This window comes from Paramormyrops kingsleyae, chromosome 16 (assembly GCF_048594095.1).
Source record: "Paramormyrops kingsleyae isolate MSU_618 chromosome 16, PKINGS_0.4, whole genome shotgun sequence".
In the NCBI taxonomy this organism is placed as follows: Eukaryota; Metazoa; Chordata; class Actinopteri; order Osteoglossiformes; family Mormyridae; genus Paramormyrops; species Paramormyrops kingsleyae.
Genome location: NC_132812.1, coordinates 29,628,257 through 29,639,341, shown reverse-complemented (window position 1 = coordinate 29,639,341; position 11,085 = coordinate 29,628,257). Strand labels below are relative to the sequence as shown.

At 38.8% G+C, this 11,085-nt stretch overlaps 1 protein-coding gene across 2 annotated transcripts; it reads right to left on the bottom strand.

The window, feature by feature from the left end:
* Positions 1–3,341: 3,341 nt before the first annotated feature.
* Positions 3,342–10,757, bottom strand: LOC111856265 (P2Y purinoceptor 8-like). Of its 2 annotated transcripts, none has more exons than XM_023836065.2 (2): positions 10,667–10,757; positions 3,342–5,465 (listed from the first exon to the last, which is right to left on the bottom strand). In XM_023836065.2, the coding sequence occupies exons 1-2, from the start codon at positions 10,695–10,697 to the stop codon at positions 4,459–4,461; spliced, it is 1,038 nt and encodes a 345-aa protein (XP_023691833.2). In that variant the 5' UTR covers positions 10,698–10,757; the 3' UTR covers positions 3,342–4,458. The 2 variants fall into 2 exon arrangements, with proteins under 2 accessions (XP_023691833.2, XP_023691834.2); XM_023836066.2 differs by lacking the exon at positions 10,667–10,757 and adding an exon at positions 9,676–9,758.
* Between the last annotated feature and the right edge of the window lie 328 nt (positions 10,758–11,085).

Here is an 11,085-nt window from a genome sequence, read left to right as displayed (position 1 = left end):
TTTTATACTAGGAAGTAAGCGGTAGATCGAGGCAACGGGCAGGATGTGTACCAGGATTTAAAGGTTTTGTTACATGCAAGGTGCACATTCAGAGCATAATCTGCAGTGAAATGCAAGGTGGTCAGCTTCCCCCCAAAAAAGCAGTGAAAGTAATATGACCAAAAAAAGTAACAATACAATAAATATGTAATAAAGAAGGAACAGGGAGTTAAAAGACCAACACAGTTGAAATGTGTCTAAGGTGATGATTGTCTAAGGTGATTGTGTCTAAGGTGATGATTGTCTAAGGTGATTGTGTCTAAGGTGATGATTGTCTAAGGTGATTGTGTCTAAGGTGATGATTGTCTAAGGTGATTGTATCTAAGGTGATGATTGTCTAAGGTGATTGTGTCTAAGGTGATGATTGTTTAAGGTGATTGTGTCTAAGGTGATGATTGTCTAAGGTGATTGTGTCTAAGGTGATGATTGTCTAAGGTGATTGTGTCTTAGGTGATGATTGTCTAAGGTGATTGTGTCTAAGGTGATGATTGTCTAATCATCAGCCCTTGTCATTTAACATAGAATGAGGGATCTGCCACTAGAGGCTCACTTTCACTTTCGCTACTTTATTCATTTTGCCAGAATGGCTGAAGCTAGTCATCAAAAAACTAGTGAGATAACAGTGAGAAGAATGTGATGATATAACCTGAAAATGCAGCCTGGGAACTGGATTTGCTGCGTAAATGAACAGATTCTACAATGTTAAACATAACCTAAGCGAAAGGCAGCATACTGCGGCTTTAATGCACGTAAATCAGGAACGGAAAGGCGGATCAATGTCATGTTTACTCCAGCTTTATCACGGCTGCTCTTGACTAGGAACCTCCTCCAGATGGACTAGACGTTGGAGACACTAGATCAGATAAGGTTGACCCCTGGGCAGTATGGTTTGGGTTTTGCTAGACTGGCACTCCTGGTTCTAGCTGGCACTCCTGGTTCTCCTCCAGTTTCTGCTGCATCACATTCAGCTGGATCTGCAGATGGCCATATCTCTGCTCTTAAATGCTGTGCTTTTGGCAGGTATTGCTGTAACATCTGTAAAATGGAGGACAGGGCCGCTGTGGTGACGTCGCCCCCAAGCATTGACAATTGCATTGGTTGGCCATCAACTGCACCTCCTGCATCGTGACTGTCCTCCATCTCTGACTGCCACAGTTCCTCTCTTTGCTTCCGCAGAAACTTCCAAGGAGGCATGGAGACCAGACTTTATTTCTTCACCATACCATGCCAGCAGCAGCGCAAGTATAAAGTCATAAATGTACAGAGGATGGACGATGAAACTGAAACATTCACCAAAATAGTATTTGAGGTTTCACGCCTATATATACGTGTGGTTGCACATTCCATCGGTAAGAACAGAGTGTAAAGGTCGAATTAGCAGTGCAATCGCACAACTGTACATAAAATACAACATATCGGAGTTCAAAAGAGAACAAATTGTCAGTGTGCGTCTCACTGGTACATCCGTGACCAGGACCAGTGGCGGTTCTAGACCATTTCAGTTGTCTTGTTATACTTTGTAGTGCTGCTGCCTCCCCGCGAAACATTGGCTTTGCGGATATTGCAAACAACCGTGGAACTTGTTGGTGTAGCAAGAGTGAAATACCTCCACACAGATGACATTTTGTTGTTAGCTCCCTCCATACTGTGCTGTGGTCCAAAACGTGCTGGTTTAACCGCGCGTGTACAAATACAGAAAAACTTATTGGTCCCACAGACTCAAAAATATTGGTCCCATAGATCACTCCAATGCTACCGACATCCGATCCACCTATTTAAACCATCATTGGACCGATATAGTCTACGGATATACTGTAGATATCGGATCGGTGCATCCTTAATAACAAGAATAATACACCTATTTCAGACCCAAATAGCATATGGATTGCGGCGTCGGGCCGAGGCATCGCGGGAGCAAACAGAAACACGGAGACTCATTTGTCGGAGAAAACGCTCTTTATTAACGCTCCAGCGCCGCACCAGTCACACACGGGAAACAGAAGGTTGCCAGACGCCAAACTCTGAGATGCATACACGGTGCATACACGGTGGGATATTTGCGTAAGCTAATTAGACACGGAGATCAGACCGGGTACACGCAAGACACGGGCAAACACACGTGCAACAATAAGGAAATGTAACCATTAATATTAACAACACAACAAGGGCTAATTACAACTGCACGCGGGGCATGCTGGGAAATGCGCCCCGCCGGTGCTGCAGTATTTAGAAGGACTACAGAGAGGGTATGCATAAACAAAGGTTTCTGTACCAAATATTAAGTTCTATTTTTCTATTGTATCAAATACTTATTCCATGCAATAAATTGCAAATTTATTATTTAAAAATCATGCAATGTGATTTTCTGGATTTTTTTTAGATTCTGTCTCTCACAGTTGAGGTGTACCAACGATGAACATGACAGATCTCTCCATTCTTTGTAAGTGGGACAACTTGAAAAATCAGCAGTGTACCGAATACTTATTTTCCCCGCTGTATGTTCATCTGTGCACTACAGTATGTTCCTGCTGCTGTATGCACCACAACTTGAGATTAATAAAGATAATCGTAAACTTAAGAGTTTTGCAGAGTGACAAGTGAATGCCTAAGTATAAGATCTGGTAGTGGTTAATGGGTATGCAAAGAACATGAATTTACAACCATGCCTTGCAATAGACCGGCATTCTATGTATGCTGTTGGGTGTTTGAGTGGGAAGATAAACCTACAGCCTGACAATTACTGAGGCGGAGTTTGGCTGTAGCTGTTTAAATGGATACGATCTGCTTTGTGTAAAATATGAGGTCACAGCTTCTGGGTTTTCTGTTATTTCTCAGAATCATATGCTAAGTTTCCCAGAACAATCACTGAATTTGAAACTCATGCTGAGGTTGAATTTGACCGCCTTTGACAATGTTCACAAAAATCACCACTTGGGCTAGTTTTGAAAAGTCAGCTGTGTATCGTTAAGACATTTTGTAGCATATATCACTACTATCAGTGGGCATTTTTAGCATTAGGTAATTAATACTAATTACGGAAGAGGATTAGGGCCACCATGAAAATATTATTTGAATTCTGACTTTAATCTCAGAATTCTGAGTTTAGAAAAAAAAGTCAGAATTCTGAGATTAAAGTCAGAATTCTGACATTAAAGTCAGAATTCAAATAATATTTTCATGGTGGCCCTAATCCTCATAAAACCAGTTTTTCTGTATTTAGCTATACAAGTATATAAATAATTACTGAAAACATGATTTTAAATTATTATACCCATTTTTAAAATGAAGACAGTACTCAAGACTGAAATAAAACATTTTTACTTTCATATTGAATATTTGTCAAAACATAACATTGTGGACATTATGTATAATAAATTATACATTAATAGAAATATACAAAAAAGGTTATTCACTTTAAATTGAATGCTTGGTTCTTACGTCATTAAAAATAATTGCTACACAAATTCAAAACTAATCACGATACATTTCATGTATCATCTTTTTTGCATTTTTTATATCTGTCAGGTCATTCCATCTGATGAGAAGGCCTGATACCTTCATTAATGATGATGTAATGATAGGCAGAATTAAAATATAAGTGGATTTGTATAAATAATGAATAGAAACCACAGTTTTGCTTTGCAGTATATAACTGTTTCAGCTATTTATACTGCTGTTTAAAAAATCAAAATAAAAAAAGAGTGAAGTGAATGAGATTTAATATTACTGGAAACTGAATGCTTGATATTAATTTGGGTGGTAAACTGTTTGGACAACATGTTTGTGTTCAACTAAACAAAGAAGGTTTCTGAAGGCAAATGCCACTTCCGGTGTTGTTTTAATGTAGAGGCTTACCGCATAAATCTGAGCCCCAATGTGATTAAATCATTCACATTTAAACACAAACTGTAATACTTAAAAATAAGGCAGCATTCATTTTTAAATAGTAATTTAAAAAAACATTAAGAGCACAACTGATACTAATTTATATTACATTAATGTCATTTTAATGCAAAAAAGAACACAATGGTAATGATAACGATAATACAGCTAATGGCAAAATACTCAAAGTAGCCCACAAGAGACTTTTTAGCGTATAATATACATTATCATGTAGTATAATATGATAAGAAGCATAACAAGTATCATAATTGTCTTGAATCTGAAATATTAATACTCATGTTAATACTCAATTACAAAATTACATCATTAGGTCTTCAATGAAAAATACATCAAAACTAGAGAATAGTAATAAATGTAATAAAATCAGCTGTGAATTGTGATACAAAAATTCACAGATTGCTCTTAAAGCTGATATGTGTATTTACAGCTGTCGCATATACTTGGACTCAAAAGTCAGCAGAAATCGCAGATCTCAAAGCTAGCTACTAGGCTGTTTTACGTTAATAACGAAGGCGGTCATTTCATCGACAGCAAGGTATGGTGTGAAGTGTGCTGCTGGGATGAATCCTGGTTCCTTGCTCTCTTCAATCCCAGCACTTTCCTAAAGTTCTGACGAAACTCTTTGGAAGCAAAGTAATAAATGAAGGGGTCCAGGCAGCTGTTTAGGCAGCTAAGCGAGAGCGATAGCTTATAGGCCGTGTACAAGGAGTCACCGTAGAAGAGTCTTCTAATGCCATGAGCCACCAAAAGGATGTTGTTGGGGGCAAAGCAAACTATGAACACAAGGAGCACGTAGAGTGCCAGGCGTAGGGCCTTGTCCTTTCTGTCACTCCTCGTCTTGGCTAGAGAGTGGATGATGTTCACATAGCAGAAGATTGTTATGATGAAGGGGATGAGGAATAAGACGCCACACCAGATCATCAGGTAAAGAATCCAGTGCTTGACTGTTGGAAGCATTTTATATTTCAGGACGTCAAAACAAGTGGTTATATTAAGATCGGGTACCTGATACATCAGGTCAGTGCTCTCCAGTGGGTACAGTACAGCCAAAACAACCGCCCAAAAAACTACACAGACAATCACAGCCCAAAAATTCTTTCTAACATTTTTGAAATTCATGGGCCGAACGATTCCGATGTAGCGGTCAATGCTGATGGCGGTCATGGTCAGAATCGAACAGTACATGTTGGCATACAACAAGACTGTTGTCAAGCTGCACATCCTGGACCCAAAGGTCCAGTTGTAGCCTTTCATTAGGTAGATGGTTTGGAAGGGCAGGACACAGCCAATAATTAGGTCAGTGAGGGTCAGGTTGATCATGAATATGATGGAAGGTCTCTTTGGAGAGGTGCGGAACACCAGGAGCCACATGGAGAGGCCGTTAGCGGGGAAGTTGATGAGCGAGATGAGGACATAGGCTGCGGACACAGCGCCGCTCATGGACTTGTCCCTAAAAAAAGCTAAGGTGGTATTGTCAAGGAGATTCGGGCTGAAGTTCTGCGTCATGGTGAGGCAGTAGAGATCTACAAGGTGAAGGGAAATAAAATGCTCAGGAGGAGGGAGGAGTTTGGGTTTGACAAAGAACTTCTGTGCATTAGTGAATAATCTTCAACTGCATCTTAAAGAACAAGTACATATTTGATAATAGGTATTTCTAAGTAAAAGACTGAAACCTTGTTCTGTAAACAATGCTAACCTAACAGGGCATATACATCATTTTAAAGTTTAAAAGTGTTTGCAATTATTTGACTATGTTCATCTTGTAATGAAACACTAAACATAAAAAAAATCTCTGCAAATAAGAACCAATCCGAAGCAACGCAAAGTACATGATTAGGACGCATCCTGCAGGCGCTGGTTTTGTGTTGGGTTACACCAGTCCACGAGTTACACTCCAGGTACTCAACAAGTGGCCCACGGCAAATTTTATCTCCAGCGCTCACCCAGACCCCCCACCCTGCTCCCCTGCTTTGGCAAATTCCCCCAGCAATAGCAAACTTTATGGCCAGCACCCCCTGCCCCCTTGGTCCTTAGCATGTGATGTGGTTGGAATGTGGATCTGTAGGCCTTAAGCTGAGTACTCTGCACCTACACCAGTGTAACTCTTCGAAGCTGGAACAGAAATGAAATGCCCCATCCCTTCCACTTCAGCCCTGTATTAAGTTGTACTTACTTGTTTCCCTCTTAGCTTATGTTTTTATAACAGAACTTTTACTGCACGCAGTGTTTGACCTTCAGTGCCTGACACATTTCAAAAAGGTAGCTCTCTAACTGATTATTAGTAAATACCAAAGTCATACACAGAAAGGCAGGAGTCACACACCACCGGGAGCTGGGAGGAAGGAAAGACATGGACTGTCTGGGGGTCCCCAAGAACTGGGCTGGGAAACATTGTTTTAGACAAAGGCTGAGTAAAAAAAAAAAAGAACCTGAACACTAGCTGGCTGGCTAGTAAAACAAATTGCACGTTGGACTATATTTTTTACTGAACTATCCTACTTGGCTAGTAGCAAGAAGTAGCAATAGGTTTACTCATCCTGAACCCCAAAGCAGGATCACTGTATTCTTAGAAATACAAGTTTATCTGTTTTGTAACATCCTGCACATGCAAGGATTCTATCATTCTTAGATAAGGCTGGGAATCTTACAGAAAAGATTGCTTCTTCATGTTGTGCTACCGGAAACCACAACAGAAAATGCCTGGCAAAACAATATGACTGCAACAGAATATAGGAGACCAGCACTGAATAATGCAGTGGACCATGCAGTGTGACTGCTGCAGAACATGGGAGACATGCACTGAACAATGCAGTGGACCATGCAATGTGACTTCAGTAGAACATGGGAGACATGCACTGGACAATGCAGTGGACCATGCAATGTGACTGCAGTAGGACATGGGAGACATGCACTGAACAATGCAGTGGACCATGCAATGTGATTCAGTAGAACATGGGAGACGTGCACTGGACAATGCAGTGGACCATGCAATGTGACTGCAGTAGAACATGGAAGACCTGCACTGGACAATGCAGTGGACCATGCAATGTGACTGCAGTAGAACATGGGAGACCTGCACTGAGCAATGCATTCCACGAGACCTGTATGTGACTCAACTCATCTGCTGTACATCACTTAGACAAAGACATACAATGATTAAACATCATCATCCATAAAGCATGGGATTGTTTGTGAATGTTAAATTATGTTATATTGTAATAAATATGTAAAAAAAAAACAACAATGTTAACATGTTACTAATACATGAAATACACGTGTGGATCATTAAATTATGATGACGTGTATTATAAAATAGGAACATTACAAAATTTTTTTTTACAGTTTAAAATTAATTATTTTGTACTACCCGCTCTTTACTAATAATATTATTCTGATGTGACAGAACATTTAGAATATATGTATGTATACTGTACTGTATATGTACGTGCATATAAATTATACTGCACCCTATCAGCATTCATAGTGGTGAAATGGGTTGATAAGGACAGCAAAATTATGAGAAAGAAATATCTGATACATTATTGATCCTGCAGGTCATCAGATTTGCATTTTGCTGTACATCATATGAAATATCATGACTGTTAATAACATCCTGCATTCTGCAATGATTTTTTTTGTTGTTTCATTTTTCACATCAATAAAGTTAATAAATGTATTTCTCTTACCTGAAAAGGACACTCAGAGCAGTTTGCAGATGCAACAAAAAAAATCCCTTTGTTAAATGTTAAATAAATGAGAAATAAAACAAGATCGCAAATCATCTGCCTCTCTGCTGATGCCTTGACATATGATGGTGGCAAGGTGAGATTTGAATATAGCCCGAAATACGGGTAATCTCAACTGTGTGAAAGGTTTCTGTGACTCAAGGTGAATTCATTTAGAAAAAAAAATCTAGGTTCCTTTACTCATAAACACGATTTATGGTAAATCAGTGTACTCTCGCATTCATTATCAATCACAACACAGTGGTGATTTTGCAATTTAGTAAGTGATTTTGTAAAACAGAAAATATTCAGTAATATATTTTTAATTTTTTTAATTACACATATTATGCATGCATCAGAGCAAACTGAAATGTGTGTATAACATAATGCATATTAATTTAACACCAAAACCAATTTTTACAAATACAGTGAAAGCAAATACTTCTTCAGCTGGACTGCAACACAATCATTGAAACAAAACACCACTTTATTCTGTTTTTGCCATCAATCTGATAGCAGTTGGATCAGAATGTAACTAAGACTTAGTTTGTGGTTAATTAATATGCAGGTAATAGCATAATACTACATTATCTAAGCCCTCTCAAGTGAAGTATTATCAACATCTTGATTACTAATAATGTGATAACTTTATTTATTTATATATTTAGTTTAATGCTGTGAAAGTGTCACTGGCCAAGCTTGCAGTTTGTGTTTTTTGCAGAAGAGTGACTTTGGTGAGTCTCATGGTGGGAGCTGGCGTGCAAAACAGGGCACAGAGGCTTCTCTCCACAATCCTCTGGACACCTTAAAATACCAAAGCAGAGGTACGGAGCCTGTATTGTCACCAGGTGCAAATGACTTAAATTGCCCCAATATTTGTTTACTTTGATCAACTGAGCCACAATAATTGCAATTCCTAAAACTAAACATCAAAATTAAGCTAAACAAAGTTCACATGCAGTATAAAAACAGTGACAGTGTCTCTGATGCCTTTTTCCTCACTGCATTAGTCATACCTTATAATTTAAGAGATGTGCGACTTTGAAGTGATGGCGGAAGACGATAAAGTAAGAATACAGAAAAAGTAGGTGACAGACTATGGGAAATGTTTTGCGACAACTCATTTTAGCGATCTTTTAATACCCTCTGTTGAGTTTTGCAATACTTTTCAATAATAACCTTGGCTATGCTTATGAATGCTGAATACGTTTTTGAAAATGCGGCCATTCATTGATCTTTCTGTCTGTCTGTCTATCTTACTTTTCAGTTTGAGCACTTCTTCTGAATTTACTTTCCTAACACATATATCCAGCATCTGGCAAAAAAGCTCCCGACCCACAAAACATGTGGGCCTTTGCGATCGTTTCATCCCTTTGATAATAATTACAACCATGGCATCCTGTAGCGTAATCTGTAAAGGTGTAAGTGTTTACAATGAAACTCTAATAGAACAGTTACAATTAACAACTAAATCACCTGAGAGAATTTATATATTTCTAAGAGCTGGGAAACCAGTGTTTCTCCTGTCAGAGGAGTGAAAAGGCCCTTGTGAGCTATGAACATCTAACGAATCTGTCCCAAACGCAAGGTTGCTAAATCACTTTTCCATCTGCATTAATTGACACCACTAAAATAGTTCTTTGTGTTCTTTTTGCAATAATAGTAATACTAAAATTTGTACTTAAAGGAAGAATGCTGATATCATTCGTGTTTTTCTGTGCGGAAAAAAAATAATGTGTACTTACCGCTTCAAATCACATTTAAGAGAGAATGGCTCGGAGGAGGAAGTAACATTGATGTGGCACTGAGAGGAAAAGCATCACGTTTCTACGTCCCAGTCCCAATGACTCTCCAAAAGCAGAGTACAAACTTTACAAACAGATTTGTGACATCAGTGCAAGAATGAAGATACATTGTTTGACCTTTGCTGTAGGCATTGAACAAACTGAATAGTGCATATCCTATCTTCAAACTGTTTCTAGTTGATATGTAAGCAACAGGTATTTACCAAAAGCCTCTTAGCACCAATGCTGATAATTGCACAAATGAGATGAAGGAAGTTCAACAAATGCATGTTCTGTATCCCAAACACCGAAATTATGCTGAGATTGGGATAAGGGTAACAAGTAAATATGGAAATATGATTTGAGAGGGGGGAGGGGGGTGAGAAACAGTGAGAGAAGGGGAATCCCCCCCCCCCACCGCCACAGTAACGTGCATCGCTGCTGGCCGCAGGACAGACTGAGATGAGCCATTACAGCCAGCCCCTCCCCTTCTCTCACAATGATGTTAATGTGGGGGCCGTTGATGTTCCAGGAAACGGGTACGTCTTCTTCTGCAAAAAACGGCTATTTGGCAGTATGGAACAAGCAGACATGAAAGCCTAACGGCTAACAGGTAACATTTACCCACAGTGTATCTTTGGAAATAAACTTCATGTATTAAGTGAACTGTCTGCAAATAAAGTGTTTCCCATTTTATGTTAATCAGAAGTCTCTGGCGCCTCTGATTAAAATCCGGGCTGTTATTTCCATTTAAAAAAAAGGGGGCTTTATGCTTAATACTGATAGACACTGGACACAGACAATAGTCTTTTGAAGTGTTTAGTCACATACAGCTAAAAATAGATGCATTTTTAATGACTGTATAACACCAAGTATCGGGAAAATGGACAAACAGTTTGCACTTTTTGTTGAGAATCATACAAAATGAATACAATGTCCAACGAACACTGTACATTATTACATTGCATCATCATTAACATATGTTATGTTTTGAGGTCATACTATTTAATAATTATCTGGAATTTCTTTGTAGAATTGATTTCATTTGAAGATTTTTTTGGAATTTTACCTGCCTTGTTGGAAGCTTCCATGCTAACAAATTTAATATTACAAAACAGTCCTTTATCTTTAGTAAGTCCCCTTATGTCACAACTTCTGCTTTTCACATGGAGGAACAGAATTAGTCTGCCTCTCTTGACAAAAGGTCCAACTTACGGCTTGTTATCTTTCCCACTGATTCTGACATGCAGTATCCATCTACACAGCTGCAGCTTTATTCCAGTAGGACGACCAGATAATCCATGTCACCCCGGACACTTTGAGCTGCTTCAGGTTTTACAAACTACTTTAAAACTGAAAGGCTCCTGTGTTTGGCTATGCAGTTCAGTTGTTTTTGTACTCGACTGATTTGTTTCCTCAGTTGAAAGTCTAATCCAGCTGTTTCACATTAACATTAGTGACACATACATGATTAATGGAGACTGACCAATCAACACGCAACAAGAACTCAGTGCTAAAGTGAAATCTAGGTCCTTTTAATAAACATGGTAGTTTACTGAAGATCCTAAATCCTGTTCTAGCTCAGTGTCCTTCCTGACATGGATTATCTGGTCACACTATTTCACAGGTATATG

Excerpts from the sequence above, each read along its gene's own strand:
- LOC111856265 (XM_023836065.2), bottom strand. The coding sequence starts at position 10,697 with ATGTCAGAATCAGTGGGAAAGATAACAAGCC. Across the intron at positions 5,466-10,666 it reads AGTGGGAAAGATAACAAGCC|ATCTCTACTGCCTCACCATG; the intron begins GTAAGTTGGACC and ends TTCACCTTGTAG.